Raw genomic sequence first — 18,403 nt, forward strand, 5'->3', positions numbered from 1 at the left:
CCAAAACCCTGACGTTTGAGATGGCTAGGCTATGTGCTAAGAATGGAACAGGGCCGGATCATGAGAGTTGCCTTAAGATGGAGACCACCAGGCAAAGAAGAACGCAGAAGGCTCAAACCACCTGGTGCAGAACTGTGACAACTGGAGTTGGAAGAGACAAACCTGTCATGGGGAGAGGCGCAACATGCTGCCAAGGATTGAATGCAATGGAAAAGAGCTCATTGAAGCCTTATGGGGATGAAGAGGAGTTAGCAAGTAACCATCTTTGATTGTTGATTTGCCCTTTGCCTTAGTTATGCCTTAGGTTGGTCAGTGCCAGGCCGTTGGTGAGCGTCTGTCGCCCTAGTTTTGTGGTGTGTCTCCAGGGTTGGAAATTAACTTTTCTGTCCACCTGCCACTGTGGTTGGTGGATTACAAATTCTACCAGCCACTTAATAGATAACCATTGTTTTTATTGGCTGGTGAGTGAAGCAAATCTTGCAGCCACTTAAATATTTAACCAGCATTTGGCTGTTGGCTGGTGCTAATTTCTAAACCTGTTTGTCCTCCAGCGTTGGCTCTAGTAGGCCCTTGCTGGCTGTTTTTTAGCTGATTCAGCATGTTGAATCTGCGTTGGAGACGGCAGAGCTTGTCGGTGAATGATTGGCAATTCAGCTCAGTGCATGAGAAGAGAAACGGAAGTGAGGAGATCCAGGAAATGGCTGAGGTCAAGAGGGCATGAAGTCAAAACAAACTTGTTCACTAGCGCAAGGTAAATGTCATTTTGCTCTCAACATGGGGTTGTGTTGTTAAAGCGCTAACTGGCTAACTAACGTCTTGAATCAATACAGTCAGTCCTTCCCTTTTTGAACCATGATCACAGACTACCACAGCCTGCTGCTATGAAGAGTTATTTCCTTTAACGTACTTGTTAGTTGGCTGCTGGCTGTAGTCTTTGCAGTGTGTTCATGTGCAACTTTTGAGCTGAGACACAGGCGACATGAGGTAACGCAACAGTTGGCCTTTGATGTTGCTCGGTGTGTGGTGGTGTGTGTGGGCATTTTGGAACAGTAACCTCATAGCAAAAGGGTCTTGGCTCCTGGAGAATTTTCCTGCGGTGGAATTGCCCATTACATGACATTTGTACAAAGGCTTTATAGGACTTCTAACATGAGAGACAGAACAGAGGGAAAAAAGTGAGCTGGCAATATGTGGAGCAAGATAACAGAAATGTGTTTGATGTTTGGTTGTGCTATGCAGCTGGCTTTATTGGCGCGTATCATCTGTTCTGTGTGGATCCAACATGGAAGGGGGAAATGTGTTTAATTAAGAGAATCCCTTTGAAATCTGTGATGGAGTGCTGGATATCATTTGTGAGCAATATGTGCGACAACAGAGGGAAGCGACGTGCTGCATCAGTGTTCGAAAAATTAGAGATGTTTGATCGGCGGCGCAGGGGGACACCGGCACAAAGCCAGGAAGACGGCGCGGAGCTCAAGTCGTCAAAACAAAGACTTGGTGTATCAGAGAGCAGCCGTCCCGTAATTTAGAACCCAGTTTCAATCATGACTCACTGGGATCTAAGTGGGCTTTCGGCAGCTTTTTAGGAGAGTGTAAAGTAAATACTCACCCGCTGATGTAATTATTTGACTTTTTAAAAAAATAATTAAATCCTGTCACAATTTCACGCAGTGCCTCTGGAAGTATTTAATTTGTAAGCTGCTTTTAAAAACAAATTTTCACTCAGAATGCCACACACAGCCTCCCCCCCACCTGTCAGACTTCCACCACATGGCATTTTCTCCTTTCTCTGATAATAATCATCAGCCCACCTTTCCACAGCCGCTGTCAGAGGGGCATATTTTATTTTCTACCCTTTCAACTGGTTTTGATATATGAATCAGTCTGCTGTGTACTGGAGGGGTTTTTGGTGGGAGAGGTGGAATTGAGCCTCCCATACTGGACCAATCAAAGTGTGAAGAACGTGTTTGAAGCTGCGGTTTCTTTTAACGGTGACAGTCTTCCCAACTCATTTCACAGCAATATAAGACCACTGTGTTTCCTCTCTGTTCTTTTCTTTTGTCTCATTTTCTATTCTTCCATTTCTTTTCTCAGATTCTTCTCACTTCTTTCCCAAATATTTGGTTTGTTTTTCTGTCTGCAGGTGACTGTGCTACAACTGCCATGCTTGAGAGAGATGCTGGTCATAACAGAAGTACTTGTGCATAATTTAGGTCCCCTTTAGATGTATAAAGATATTTTTAAAACAAATTTTTACCCGTTTGCTAAAAGAAAAATCTGTCCACACTACCTTCGTTGTACAAAATATCTCTGTCCACACTAGAACGCAAAAACAACACCAAACGCTGTCTTCCTCAGTCTCCCTCGCCACAAAGGTAGTAAAGTGTACAGGCTACCTTTTCATCATCGTTGATTCCCCTCGGGATGAAGGAGCTCACTCAACAATACCAGTGATGTTCTGGGAATCCTCCTCAACAACAAGCCCACTCTTCAAATTGTCTCACCATCTGCTAGTTCGGCCGAGTCTGATCCAAAACCGTTGTTTCAGGTGGACTCTAAACCCCAGACGTTGACGTAGTCTAAATAACTCTCGGCACAGCAGATGGCTCTGTTCTGATCTACACTTAGTGATGAGTGGATCTTCAAACTTTTTATGACTGGATTATGTGGTCGGCATATATTCTAATCCCCACTGGGAGGGAAAAAAAAGTGTCATGGAGCGTAGTTCCTGTGGACTCCAGCAACACTAAACCCCTGAGCTTGCCTCAGAAGGACTAAATGCACAAACCTGCTATTTTTAAATATCCCATGGAGAGAGACTCTCACTGCAGCCTGTTCTGTTTTGTTCAGAATATGTCGGCGAGCAGCCTCGTTCTGTGGACGATAAATTAGGTGCAGATGTTCCTTCTATAAGGAAATACAGTGAGTGCTGGACGGAGCAGTGAGTGACAACAACCCAGCCCACATTTGAGAGTACTGTTTGCAGTAGAAATGCTAGGGTCTAGGTACCATGTCTGAAGGGTTACTTTTGGATCCAAAGGTACCATACCAAAAGTGTTCAGTGGAAACGGGGCGAGACAGTCCTACTGGTTCCCAGTCTAGGACAAAAGTACCTGGTGCTCAACCTTTTTTGTAAGAGGCCAGGAGCTGGAAAGAACTGGAACTGCTGGTTTACTAACTATGTACACTTTCTAGTAAATAAATATAGTGGACTACAAAGTACAATATTTCCCCCTGAATAATACAAAGTAGCATAAAAAGGTAAATCTCAAGTAAAGTAAAAGTACCTCATAATTGTACTTAGTTAATTTCCTCAACTAACTTCCTTTTATGTCTCTTCTAATCTGTCATTTCCTGATCGATGTTTCCTGCCCCTCTACAGAACTAGATTTCTAAATATAACCGAGCAGCAGCACTAACCGTAGCATTGTCCAGGTCCACCCCTGCAGCTCGGGTGCTGTTGTACTGCATGAAAGGTCTGATGAAGCGCAACCTGAAGGTTCGCTCAAACAGGAACTGGGTTTTCCTCTGGTACTCCGTCAGACCGAAGAAGGCCATGTCTCGTAGGTTCTTCTTGGCCGACTCCAGGAGGAGCTGGGCCCTCTTCTTCTCTGGAACCGTGGACATGTTGTAGCAGCCGACGAGGCTCAGGTCTGCCAACATACGAACCTGTAGCCAGAGGAACAAGAAGTGAAGGAGAGAAAGTTAGAGAAATTGGTGGATGTTTGTGTGGACAATAGTGATAAAGAATCTGCCTTTAATTTAAGGATTTGTGTTTAAAACTCAATGTCAAAATCAGTTCGGTGAGTTTCTGCTTCCCTTTCTGCTTTAGTTGTACAGTCAAGAGAGACAGTTTTCACAAATATATTAAGTATAATTTATGAATAAACATTTGTGTCTGTGACACTGAAGCTGAATTAAGTTGACATTGTTTGTTGACTACTTGACAAAAGAACAGAAAATGAAGTGATGACTAATTAATCATTTCACCAGTGCTGCAACTAGTCATTATAAATTATTTTGCTGATTGTTTTCTTGATTTGTTGTTTTGTCTATGAAACGTTAAATAATAGCAAAAAAAAAATAAAATAAATGCATTTACATATTCTCAGAGACCACGGTTATGTCCTCAATTTGCTTGTTTTGTCTGATTAATAGAGGAGTAAATCACAAGTTTAATCTTGATACAATATAAAATCAAGTCTTTGAAAACAATATATTTGCTGATATCACAAAGTCTGCCACTATATGATTACAATTTGATTCAGTCCAGGGGTCCGTGATTGATACAAGACCATATCAGTAATATTCTAATTGTCTGCTTTTCTTGGCAGCTTGGCACGGTCTACCTGGCTCTGGGCTGCTACCACTGTTCAAATGTTTAGGAAAGATAAAGATGTGCCATGGGAATTTTAAAATAAAGGTGAATCTTAAAGATGACGATATATATTAATGCACTGATTGTTGATCACTGAATTGATATATTGAGTCAGATCAATATTGTTACACAGTTTAAAACCTTAAGGTATTCCATCCACTCTCAAAAATTACATCTAAAGTCTGAAATTAAGTCACATTTGAGAAGCTGGAACCAAAAAGTCAAGTATGACTAAAAGGACTGATAAATTATCAGAACTAGTTGCAGATTAATTTTCTGTCCATAGACTAAATAACCGATTGATTAAGAATTGCAGCTCTCCACAAATTACTTATCAAATAAAATAGTACGTTAAAATACTGCTTCTCCCTTATTTTATGTAACTTTATTTGTTTTTGGCAGACAGAATAATTAGAAAATGGCACTTTAACTCATAATTTACTTACTCATAAATCATCTTTCATACACAAAATGCAGTTCACAGTGCAGTACATTATAGTGAGGATCAACAGCAAAATCAAGACAATGTCTTCAGATATAAACCAAGTTAAATTTAAGACTTTTGGAGACCTTTTTAATACCACATTATATGACATTTTAGATGAAACCTGCAATGGAAATACACACTATACATATATGAGTGTGTGTGTGTGTGTGTGTGTGTGTGTGTGTGAGACACACGTGTACGTACTCTTTCCAAGTAAACACACTGATGTCAGCTCAAAATGAACAGTAAGGAAAAATGACAATGACTGGTTGAGTCTAAGGGTCCGTCTCAACCAAACTTTAGGGAAGTGCTTTTCAGCCCTTAAAATCCACACTTAATTTGAAGGGCTGTGCGATACACACTTAGGAACCCATCTCAACTGAGGGGAAGATTGAATTTCCCAGGATGCATTGCGAAACTATCCAGCCAGGCAAGTTTTCCAGGAAGATGGCAGCCTCCATGAGAAAGCCATCGCACAATTTAAGGACTATTTTCGCAAATAAGCATGCAAAAATTCCAAAATATGCCTGAATGTGTTATGTTTCTACATATGCATTATCTGTAAGCGTTGAGTTAGAATATGAATGCTTGAAAATCGCTAATTTGTGATGTAGCCGACATGAATATCTGTGTAAGAAGCCTATGTCTACGATATGTGTGACGTAAGTGAACACGTCTGTTATGCTAATTTGCATGAAGTGGCGTCCCAATTCGTAGGTAAAATTCCCTACCCCTCAACACTACCCCCTCGTCGGTGAGGGGAATCTATCTGGCGGGTGCACTTGAAACCAAGGGGTAAGGTCAAGGGAAGAGCATTGGGATTGGCCCTAAGTTTGATGTGTTTAATGTAAAAAGAAAAGAAAATCTCAGCTCTGTCATAAATGCAATTTATTATAGCAATTTTTCGGTCTGTCCAATGATTGTAAACAGTCATTGGGTCTGTCAGGCTGGAGACATTTCCGCTGTAATGTGACTGAAAATATTTAAGACCCATCAAATCTGAATTTAAGACAACTTCAGGCCTTTTTAGGCCTTATATTAAGAAAACTTGATTTAAGACATTTTAAGACTTTAAGGACCTGCAGACACCCTGCAAGAGTAGACTGTTCAAATAGTAAGAAGTAAATGTTTCATCACTTTGAGGTTTGGGAAGGGATTATTGAGCGTGATTACATGGGTGTAAATATCCCGTTTATGAGGCTGATCCCAGTTATGATCATATTCATGATATGGCTTTTACATGAGCACAGAGAGATTGGGTTATTCATATTCCCCCTAGACATCCTGGTTTCTGTACAAACACTCCAGCTAACATATTTGGGTTTATCATAAACTGAATAAAGTGTTTACATGCTCAAACACATAAACAGGATACTCCAAGAACCCAACTAGAAACAGGTTCCTCATGTCCATGTAAATGCCCTCACGGATGTTTGTCTTCTTACTTTTACAATTCATAGATTAAAATCCTTACATTATGTGAGTACCTTTTCATATCTCAGTATCATGAACCACTTTCCTTCAGATCCCTTGATCCAGCACTGAACCTAATAAACTAAAGCAGCTTCGATTTGGGGGAATTTGTTCCAAACTGAGACATCACTTTATCACTGAGTGCATTCTGGAGCTGCTGTGTTACAGTACAGGAGCAGGGACTGCATACTGATGTGGATTCACAAGAGTACACTAGGATGTCTCAAGTGTGTGTGTGTATTTGTATCTGTGTGTGTGTGTGTGTGTGTGTGTGTGTGCGCGCCACATTTATAAGTCATGGGATCCTGAGTAATAACAGCCTGCGGCTCAGGTGAGATAAGCTGGCCAACACGTTTAGGTGGGAGACTGAAAAAGCCATCAGAAAAGAAGGTGTGAATTTGAGGTGTTTATGACCAGCAGGTGAACTCCAGACTGTGTGTGTGTGGTGTGTGTGTGTGTGTCAGTGTGTGTGAGCGAGAGACAGAGAGAGCGCGCTGACGTGTGTGCCACTCATATATGTTGGAATTGCGGTGAATCGGTCATCAGAGCTGTCAGTTGCGGCCACCGGCTGCTAACAGCTAACGTTAACCAGCTCTGCTGATTTTAACATGGCCTAACACAATGTGGCATTATCAGGGAAACAATAGGGTGTGTTCTCTGACACAACCATAATGAGTTTACTGCGTCCTTTGTTCTGATGGCGCCCCTCCGAAGATCTCTGTTTCTCCTAAACATGTTTTCGATTCAGGACGCCGGCTGCTAACCTGCCATCTTGTCAGCTAACAGTGAGATCACAGAGCCCATTTGCCCAACAGTCATTGTCTTCTTCTTGTACCTGCTCATTACTTTAAGTTTGTGGCCCACTAATCTCGAGCCAAACATTGACCACTGCCATCAGTAAATGTCCAGTAAATGTCGTCTTATTTGCCAACAGACCAATGGCAGTCGACAAGGTGTTGGTACGTGACTTTCCTTTTAAGAATCAGCATCTACATATACACTTTATTTTGGTTTCTGGTGTGCAAATTCACCGCTTGTTCATTCATTCATTCATTCATTCATATTCCTTAACTGGAGCTGGAGCCTATCCCAGCTGACATTGGGTGAGAGGCGGGGTGCACCCTGGACAGGTCACCAGACTATTACAGGGCTGACACATAGAGACAGACAACCATTCACACTCACATTCACACCTACGGACAATTTAGAGTCACCAGTTAACTTGCATGTCTTTGGACTGTGGGAGGAAGCTGGAGTACCCTGAGAAAACAAACACTGACACAGGGAGAACATGCCAACACCACACAGAAGGGCTCCCCCACCCTGGGTTCGAACCCCCCACCCTCTTGCTGTGAGGCAACAATGCTGGGTGGTCTTGGATTTATGACACTAGCTGAAAATGTCGGTGCTATAATCATTTAGATGAACAAAACAGCCCAGCAGAGAGGAGGGAAGTGGGGTCAGGTGCAGAGATGCAGGTTAGCTAGGCAGCGGTGATAAATGGCAGCATCAAGACTGAAATCAGCTGCTCTTTACAGTGTTTGCAGTAAAACAGAGTCTGTGCACAAAGGGCCCAGAGAAGCCCAACAGCAAAGTGGAATGACTGAGGATTTGTGGCCTTCTCTGTCACATTGTTTTACACGACTGCAACGGCTTCAGCTCTGAGGACTATAAACGTGACAACCCTGCAACACATCCCAACTGTTCAGACTCATAGTATGGAGTTTTTATTGTTCTGTATCACAGTTGCTGGTGTGGTCGTTTTCTGTCCTACCTGTCTGTTGTTGGCCAGGTTGTAAGGACAGTCCATGAACTGCTGCAGGGTGCACCCCGACCAGTCAGAGCCCTCGTAGCAGGAGGGCAGCTCCTCGGGCGTTGGGGTCCGTCCATCGCACATGTGCAGGGAGGTTTTCCACGTGGCTCCCCGCTGCACGTGCCGCCACTCGCTGAGATATCGAGACACCGGGTCCCTCAGCAGGGTGATGTAGTAGAACTTCCTGTTAGGAGGGAAAAAAGGAGCAGAAGAAAGAGGAGAAAGAGAGGATTTACATTAACAAATGATTGCCTCACTTACACAGAATTCTCCCTTTGACATAAGCTTGATCAATCAATAAAAGCAGCAGCAAAACAACCTGTAAAAACAAGCTAATGTGTTAGTTAATTTCATTGCCTTTTTAATTTGTTTTCCTTTGGGACTGAGTCATTTCCTGATTGTTTAGATGAAGCAGATAAGAGGAGTTAGAAGCAAAAAGTGTGTTGATAATTCATTCAAAGACACCATGTGTAATTCTCCAGTCGCCCATGTGGTGGCACTGTTTACAACGCTTGCACTGCATCCACAGAAGTCTGAGGAAGCAGGAGGAAGGCTACGGACTGAGGTTGCCACACTTAATACCATATTATTTGCATTTACTAGAAGCAGCGCTGTGATGCACAAAAGAGAATCTGGTCAGCTGATAGGAAGTCAAAGTACAAATGAGGGGGCGGAGGAGGTGAGGGAGGGAGTCAATTTGTCAGGCGAGTGGATCAGGTCGGCGTTTGGGCCACACAGTGCAGGAAAAGAAACTGCTGGCACAAGCACATCTCACTCTGCGACGCACATCTCGGCGCTGCAAACATCCTTATGTCTCAGACTCCAACACACACACACACACATACATCCTTCCTCTCGCACAAGTATTAGGTCTGCCTCCGAGAGATGACTCATCCCGCATCTGAGATATGGATGGGACTGTTTTTGTGGTGTGTGTGTGTGTAATGTAATGGTGCATAGCACAGTTCAATGTCTCTCCAGAGGGGACACTCCCACCAGAGCGGAGACCTTTCCAGGCCTTCACACTCCAGCTAATTACTGCAGACTAATCAATCAACACATCCTCATTAACCACGCACACATGCAACTTGTGTGCGTGCGTCTGTGAGTGGCTATGCGCCTGCCTGCAGTGTGTCTGGCAGCGATGGTATGGATTTGTCTGGGCAACAGACGCACACGCTGCCGGTCGAAAATACACACAGGCACACACGCTGCCCTCCTCTCCTGGGCTTGCATCACGTCAGAGGAATGTTTGCAGAGAGAATTTTGTGTGCTGACAGGACTCCACGAAAAATCGCCGGTCCACACACAAGCCGCCTCACATATCCACACAGACTCTGTGCTTCCATCGCTAAATCTTTGGCTCCACACTACAAAGCTCACCCAGTGAGAGAGGAGGAGGTTGCTGGGTGGACACAAAGCCCCAAGTGTCACACAAACAGCAGCAGTGTCTGGATATTAAAAAGAAGTAGCTAAAACCCCCTCCCTGGAAATTCAGCCGGTGGCAACAGGGAGATCCCGGACAACAAAACAACTAAACCCTCCTAAATCTAGCAACAGCTGAAAGATGCACAATGAAAAACTCTAAATCCAGCAGCGCCAAGCACATCCTGGACAATAAAACAAACCGACCCCAAAACAAATTTCATCGGGGGAGATCCTGCGCAACAAAACAACCACACCCTGAATTTAGCTGCAGCACGGAGAGATCCCCACAAATGAAACAAATCAAGTAGCAGCAGGGGGATCACGGACAATGAAAACGACTAAACCCTAAATCCAGTGGCAGCTGGCAGATCCCAGGCAACGAACCAAACAGACCCTCAATCCCGGGACAGTGGGGGGATCACGGCCATAGAAACAAGTATCTAAACTCTAAATCCCATCAACCTAAACCGAAAATCTCATCCCCCCCGATCTAATCAAAAGCAGAGGAGAGGAGAGGCGCACAGTCGAACTGGAGCCTGCAGGAGACCGGGGTGCATTATGGAGATTCCTATGATGACATTATCAGGATTCCTAACACTCCCTAGAGTGCAGTGTGTGTTTGTGTGCAAGTGTGTGTGAGCCTGCTGTGTGTGTTTCTGAGTAAGACTATGCCTATTAAATCAGTGATGACATTTTCCCCCTCTTGGCTTCTATTCTACTGAAAAAACACGGCACTGTTTGGCCCTCGCAACAGAGACTGGAGGAGAGATCGAGGGAGAGGGCGAAAAACAGAAAGAGAGAAAAAAGAAAGGGGGAGAAAGAAAGAGAAGGAGAGAGAAAGAGAGAGAAAGGAGGGGGCGGAAGAGAATTTCAATTAGTTTTCTAATACTGTGAAAGCAGTGAGGGCCCCGAGCCCAAGTGATTTATCAAAGTTATGGCTCCAGCTATAATGAAGGCTCAGGCATATTACCAGGGAAAATAAATAAATAACATGCACGCAAACACACACACAGTAACACACACATTCACACACACATTCACGGGCATACATGCAAACCCAAATAAATGATCTTAAACGGCATGCCTGCCTGTCGTGTCTGCTGGGTCAGGCAGACTGCAAAACTGGTGCCATGGAGACTTTCTCGCCTTAAAGTCTAATGATGTCTGGCCGTGTGCTCAGATCCCTAGGTAATGATGTTTCAACCCACACACACACACATTTACTCCCTCACCAGCAAGTCCACTCCCTTTAACACACTTTCTCACACGCGCTCCCTGGGCCTCTGAGGCGACAGCACTTTTTTTCCTCCCCTCCCCTCACAGGTGATATTGCTTATAGTTGAGGCATACGTGCGCTTGTCAAATTAAGTTCAAAGCTAATACGCGGTGCTCAATTTCTCACCGTCGAGATTTTAGCCCATCATCCTCCGGCTGAGTGCAGGTATTTGCAGTCAGGCAGCGGCAGTCTGACGGGGCCCCTCTTGCAGACTGCATTTACGTGTGATACATTTTTCACAAACTTTCCCCCCTGTACGCCTTTGATTTTTGTTATCAAATGGAAGGAAACCCCCAACGCCCTCGCACAAAAAAAAAAAAAACACTCTAAACTGCATTTATCAGGTGTCAAACATGTCAACTAATCTGCGAGATTTATCCTATCAGATCGATGGTGTTTAGAGTAGGCTGATAAAAAAGCGAGCGTTTGGCAGGGAGAGGTGTGATGAAGCTATTATCTGAACCGCTGTGGGATTCGGACTGAACAAGGACAGTTTTGTCTTTTATCTCTCACTTCTTTTTTATCCCCATCACTGTAGCTGAATTCAAAACTGAGGCTGTGAGAGCAGGATGGAGAGCAGTACCTGTCTGGCTGACTAAAGGCAAAGAAAGCACGGAGACAAAAGGAAAACACATCATGCTATCATTCATTCTCTATTTGGATCACATCTTTTACAAGACTTTGACTTTCTACCCATCTTTTCTCACCATCTCTACCATGTACGCACATCTGTGTTCACCTGTAAGGGTTTTCCACGTTGCCAAAATGCAGTTATCAAAGGAAACACTGAATATTTAGAAATCTTCACCATATTTGGTGTAACAATGGTCACATTTAAAGGTTCAGTGTGCCATTTAGATTTAGGGAGATTTAGTGGCATCTAGCAGCAAGGATTGCAGATTAAAACCAGCTGCAATGTCTCCTGGTTAGAATTCCCTCTGTGTTCATTTTTCAGGAGGTTTTTACCAGGAGCTGAATGATCCACAGAGGTCTCTTACTCTCCAAAACAAAAGGACCTCGTGTTTAAAACCTGTGAAAACACTGAATAAAGCTGCTTCTCCAATGCTGTTTGGCATGCTAGAGATGGGCCACTAACCTAGCACCTGCAAATGTGTGCTCGCCTTATTTCTGATCCACGTTCAGGAAGTTTTAACCGGGAGCTGAGGTCTCTTGCCTCACCAAAACACACAGACATGATGATTTAAACTGGTTAAAACACTGAATAAAGACAGGCTTGCTAACCCTGCACCTGCTAAGCTGTGCTCACCTTTTTTCTTTAATAACTTGTGATCCAGATGTTCAGGAAATTTTTACCAGGAGCCAAATTATCCGCAGAGGTCTCTTCCTCTTTTAAAACAAATGGAACTGGTGATTTAAACCCATAAAAATACTGAAAAAAGCAGCTTCACGTTACAAATCAGTGTTGTTTGGCATGTCGCAGACAGGTCATTAACCTAACACCCGCAAAAGTGTGCTCGCCTTATTTCTGATCCAGACGTTCAGTAGGTTTTTACCAGGAGCTGAATCATCCGCAGAGGTCTCTTCTCTCCAAAACAAATGGGCCCGGTGATTTAAAGTGCATAAAGCAGTTTCAAGTCATGCAGGGGCTGCTAAGTACGATGGACGACCCAAAATGTAAAAACGGCAATGGCCCCGTCTGGAGCCAGCATTTAGTTTGTCTGTTCTAGGCCAAAGTAGAAACATGTGATCTGTGTTGACGAGGACCCACTCCCTATGTAGATATGAACGGCTCATTCTAAGGTAACAAAAACACTATGATTCTTATTTTCAGATGATTATACACAAAGGAAAATATACTTAAACATCAGCAGCTTCAACCCCCAAATTGACCAGTTTTGGCCCTCAAAAAAATCCATATTGGTTAAGTACACAAGTGAGAACATGTGAGCGTTATCAGGAGGAAACACACAGTGCCTGGGCCTGTTATGGGCCCTCAGAGCCCGGGGAAAATGAGCCCTTTGCCTGTTTCCTGTGGGTCACAAATCACCACTTGTACATCCTCCACCTTCTCTGTTTAACCTCCCCTTCCCTTTCTGTTTAAATCTTTCCCCTTCTGTCGCTTCTCCTCTTTCAGCCCATCTCTTATTCTCACCTCCCCCCGAAGGTGTGTCTCTGCCTGATTACAATGTGTTCTTCCTTCTAGGAGTTGGTTTTGTTAAACTCTCAAAGCAGAGCCCTTGAGTAACGTCCTGGAGGGTGCACCACAAATTGAGGAATGCTGAGATTTGAATCGCTTTTTTAGAGTTGTTGTTGAGAGATGAAAAAACAGGAGAATGATTAACTAGGGGTTAGGTCTACAATTTCACATGCTTGGGTTATCTTTTATAGTTAGGGTTTCACGCAGATTAAGAGTGTCTCTGAAAGCTTTCTCTGTATGACAGGGATGCAACAAGAGCAACAGGAGCAGAAGAAATACTGGAGGTGGTTTGTGGCTGCAATACACAGGAGACACAAAGTCTTTTATCCTTTTTTCTCTCAAGGGAGTGAGAAAAAGTTAAGAAGCCTTGTTTAAATATAAGGTTATGGCTCATAGTATGATTTACGCACCCAGACACACAAACATGGTGACGCCAACAGTATCCCACTGCGTAGAGCAGCCATGATTTATTAATAGTTCACGGATGTTTGTTGAAACCAGATCCGCTCAACAACACTGCTCTTTGCCGCCTCTAAAAATGAACCTGAACTCAAACAGCTTAAGAGTAAAAAGGAGAAGGAAAAAATGTCACGCCACAGACGTACGGAGACCTGAAGAAGTGAAAGTTCAAACACACACTGATGCAAAGAGCTAACAAAGAGCTCCGGAATTAAAAAGCGTTTGGCAGAACAGATAACTGGATTCAAACACAGATAGAGAGAATAAGATTTAAGATCAGTGGCGGGATGTCTGTGTGTGTCATGGCCTGGTTTAATAAATCACTGTCGGATGCCAGCAATCCATCACCAGTGATATTTCACACTGTTTCTGATGGGGTCTAGTGTTTGGCATCGAGAACCAGCTCTGAATTGGTATAAATTCCTAAGACGAGAGGATTGTCAAAAATTTAACATTCATTTTATCTTAAATGTCATGATCTGTGGCCTCCCTCTGATTGACATCATAATAGAGTAAACATCTGTCGGTTTTGACTTGTTTGTCAGAATTTTTATCCTTGATTTAACTTACTGACTCTTGAAAACAAAGTTTAGCCTTTTGTACTTTCGTCTACATTGCTGTGAACACACATATATGCTGTTTATCACAATAAACAAAAGTAGTGTCTGGCTTCACAAAAGACAGAGAGGGAGCAGTGAAAGTGTAGCTGTAGTCAAGGCACTCAACTGCAGCATGTTTAGTCTCTGATTTGTTCAGTGACTAAGCCCGTCAATGGCTGTTTTCACCATTTAAAGAAACAGTTGACCAGTCAGAGTGTGAGGAGGAATGGGTATGTCACCTACTTAGTTTTTCGCCCCGTTTCCACCAAACAGTACGGTTCAGTTCATAAGCTTTTTTTTTACGTTTCCACTGTGAAAAGTTGTGGATGGTACCAATGGAAATGTTCTGTACCATCCCCATTTTTGGTCCCCCCTCTGTTGGGGTACCTAGCACACAGATCTGGTACTAAAAGGTGGAGCTGTGAAAACTGCAGTCTGATAGGTCAATAGAGGACGGTCACTCTGCTCAGGGCTGAGTTGTGGCTGGTTTTGAGGCTCATGTAACCACTGTGAACTGTAACTATAAAATGAAACCTGCTATTTTTAACTACCCATGGAGAAAGACTCTCACTCAAAACTGTTCTGAAAATGCCGGCGTGCAACCTCACTCTGTGGACGATAAACGAGGTGCAGACTGATAAAGAAGGAAATACAGTGAGTGCTGAACGAAGCAGTGAGTGACAACAACCCCGCCCATATTTAAGAGTACTGTTTGCATTGGAAACGCTAGGGTCTAGGTGCCATGTCTGAAGGGTACTTTTGGTTCCAAAGGTACCATACTTAAAGTGTTTGGTGGTGACAAATAGCAGAACACACCCAAAAATAGAGGAAAAAAATGGAGACAGGAAGTGACTAAGGTAAAGGTTGGGCAATATGATGGAGATTTGGTAATATCATTTCTACTGCAGGAGGTGGATTTTTTTTTCTAAAGAAGGCATGACTCATTGACTCACCCTGACATTCTCACCCTAACCAGTCCAACCTCCCTCGCCTAAACCTAACCAACCCAGCCGACAAAGGCAACAAATACCTGCCAGTCAGAGCGAGAGTAGGGCAGGTCATACCTTTGCTTTCCTAGGAAAAGAAAATTTTCCCATGGGGCTAGTCGGGCCTGGATTCTTGTGTGACTGTCGCAAGATTTTAATGATTCTCACCAACCCAGCAGCTTCGCAATAGTGATTGGTGCAGACATGAAGGATGAGAGTGAAGTTGTAAATACAGAGATCTGTCACACTTTTATTTTTAACTCAGGTGTTGTTTTATGTGAGACAGCTGTTTGCATGGGAGTTCCAAATAAAAGAAGAAAAGAATGAAATGTGATGAAGTATTGTTTGGTTTGGTTATTTTAAGCCAATTGCTAATTGAATTAACAGAACAAGTACTGTATTATGGTGCATACCATTACCATTAAATTACAAGATTGTGGCCATATCGCCCACCTCTAACTGACACAGCTGTAGAAGTTGCTGTGAGCCAACTTTCTCCTAAATCTATAGTTTGTTAAATCAGTGTGAAAAACATTAAGTTAACTGGACCTTGTAGCCGTGTCAACGTGAAAATGGAAATGGCATTGGTGGGACGGAAAGGATACTCGCTCCTGGTTGGTTGGGGCAAAAAAGAGAAAGGCTATGAACTATGAACACAATGTCAGACTGAATACATGAAGTGAGACGAAACAGCAATTTAGTCTGACTATCAGGCTACAGCAGCTGCAGGGTTTCTGATGTCCACCTCCCTAAAACATGCTGTTTTTTCAGTGGTTTTCTTTTCTTAAATAATAAGGTGTCAGTCAAAACCTGAGATTTTATACATACCAGAATCGATTTGTAGAATCTGAATCAGATTTGATGACATCTATTCCTGACCCAACCCTTCTCTTGAGAGTATATCTGTGTGTGTTGCTGTTAGTGTAGTTTAACTTCCAGGGAAAACCCTGGAAACCCCGGCCTGTGCCTCCACTCCCTTAGCTTTCAAAGGAATGGTCCCATGGAATGTGCTGGCTGTAAATACAGATGATATCAACCATGTCAGAGTGTTTGTGTGTGCGTGTGTGTGTGTGTGTGTGTGTGTGTGTTAGAGAAGGGAGAGTGAGAAGCGACATGTCAGGACTTGAATCTCAATAGACTTTTCCTGATTCCTTCTGTTCCCTTTTAGCGGTAGGATGCGTCATCATTTGGACACTTGATTGCTCGCTCACACACGCACGCACACACACACACACTCTGCCCTAAAACAATTGTCATGTAGGAGATGTATTAGACGGTCAACAATCAGACACGGTTGTGAGCTGACAGGCTTCAGGCTATGGACTGGAAATGCCTCGTCTCCATCTCAATCCCTCTGTCTGCCGCACCGAATCAACGGTGACCTCTCGAGACTAAACTTCACCCCTTCGCCCTCCCTCCTACTCCTGTTCTCCTCTCCTCCGCTCGCCATTCGTCATCTCATCCCGTGTGTCCTGGGTGTCTTCTGTCCAATAATGACGCATTGAGACAGACAGAAATAGACCCTCTGGTTCAGACAAGCTCTCGAGGCGTCTTCTATGCCTGCCCTGGCTCACTCTCCCCTCCCCGTACCGCTCCTCTGTCTCTTTCTCTCCCTCTTTGTTAGTCGATCAATAACAGCCTCAGGATTCAGACAGGCTGCCTTGGTAGTTTGGACTTTAAACACAGAAGACGTACGAGAGACGGAGTGAAAAAACAGAGAGTAACAGAGGAGACAGTGGCGACAGTGTTGGAAAGAGGGGACACGGAGGGGCCACGCTGGAGTGAAGTAGACATCCAGGAGATTGTGGTTCAATATGAGGGAACTTGTGGAAATTCTTTGTTCTCTCTCGGCAAAGAGAAGCAAGACAGTGCCAAGAAGTTATGGTTTCTGAGTATTTTCCATCGCAAGTGTTCACATTTTCTATATATCATAACATCCTGACTCAGATTTGCAGACTTTTGGATGCAATTTGATACGCTGTGTGCTGATGTGGCCCAGAAATGGGACTGGTACAAGTTAGTGTACTTTTCATAAAATCATATACAGTGATCATAACTAGGGCTACGAATAATTATTATTTTATTATCTATTTATCTATCAAACTCATCACAGTTTCCCTGAAATAAAAGTCATATCTTCAAAATGCTTGTTTTGTCCGACTTAAAGTTCAAAATTCAAAGATATTTAAAAGCAGCAAATCATCCCTTTAAAGAAACTGGAGTCTGGGAATGTTGACTGAAACCATTAATAAAAGATCAAAGTGGTTACTGAATATTTTTCCTGTTGAAAGAATTGTTTCAGCTCTAATCACAAAGCATGCAACAACTTTGTTAACTAACTTTGAAGACTTCCCCCTGGTTTCAGAGAAGATTCAGTTTTTGTTTCTTGACATTGAAAATGATTAATCAATTATTAATTAAAAAAAAGAGGCATATTAATCAAGGATGAAAAGAATAAATAGTTGCTGCCAGTCATTCCAACAAGTCAGCAGATACAACTTATAAAAAGCAACTGCCAACATACAAGATGTGAAATGTTACAACCATTAATAATGTATGCCTGGATGAAGGCTGTTCCAGTCTATCTTAATGTAGAAATCCTTTTTTAATGGGCTCAAACAGCGTTGTGTGTGATTATGATTAAGATACCGCTGCAAATAACATTTTCATTTATCTATTAATCTGCAGATTATTGTCTTGATTAATCGAATAATTGCTTATGAAACACCAGAAAATAGTGAAAAAGCTATCACCATTGCTCAAAGCTCATCCTCCTGTGGGTAAAGGTCTTGTTTTGTTTAATGAACAGTCAAGACCATAAAGGGTAAGTTCGGTATTTTTCAACCTTCCTTTGTTTTTGTGTCTGAGTAACTAATGGAGACAACAATTTTTAAATTTGGTCCAGTGTTAAGCGAGAGCGCAGCAGGCGGCAGCAGCCAAACAAGCTGCAGTGTGGACATTCGAGGCATGTTCGCACCATCAGTCACATCCACTGAAAGTGCTATTCTGACAAGTGTCTGACAATTTATGGAAAGAATCTCTACAGAGGCAGACCCCTCTGTTTAAATAGCAAGTTCCTTTTTGTTTAACCAAACACAGCTCAGAAATCGCAGTTGCCAAAGCTGCCAAACTCCATTTTAGGTAACGGTAATTTTACCATCGTAAAACACACTTCCTTCAAAGTCAACAGAAATAAAATAAAACTCACAAAACCTGTCTCAGTTCGTCTTTTCAAAGCTCCAACAACCACCAACTCTGGTTTGGTTGCAACGAAAGATTAATTCACCCAGTCAGACGTAAAAATATGTGGCTGTATGAAAAAGGTCTTTCTCTGGTGGCCTCCAAA

At 43.0% G+C, this 18,403-nt stretch overlaps 1 protein-coding gene across 1 annotated transcript in view; it reads right to left on the minus strand.

Moving 5' to 3' along the window:
* Window positions 1-18,403, minus strand: part of hs6st1a (heparan sulfate 6-O-sulfotransferase 1a) — a 77,993-nt gene that overhangs the window by 2,062 nt on the left and 57,528 nt on the right. The window contains exons 2-3 of the mRNA XM_033642617.2: window positions 8,113-8,335; window positions 3,421-3,669 (exon numbers count right to left, since the gene is read on the minus strand). Of these exons, the coding sequence (XP_033498508.1) occupies window positions 3,421-3,669; window positions 8,113-8,335 (472 nt within the window). The remainder of the gene's footprint in view (window positions 1-3,420; window positions 3,670-8,112; window positions 8,336-18,403) is intronic.

Source organism: Epinephelus lanceolatus, chromosome 15 (genome assembly GCF_041903045.1).
Source record: "Epinephelus lanceolatus isolate andai-2023 chromosome 15, ASM4190304v1, whole genome shotgun sequence".
Classification (NCBI taxonomy): Eukaryota; Metazoa; Chordata; class Actinopteri; order Perciformes; family Serranidae; genus Epinephelus; species Epinephelus lanceolatus.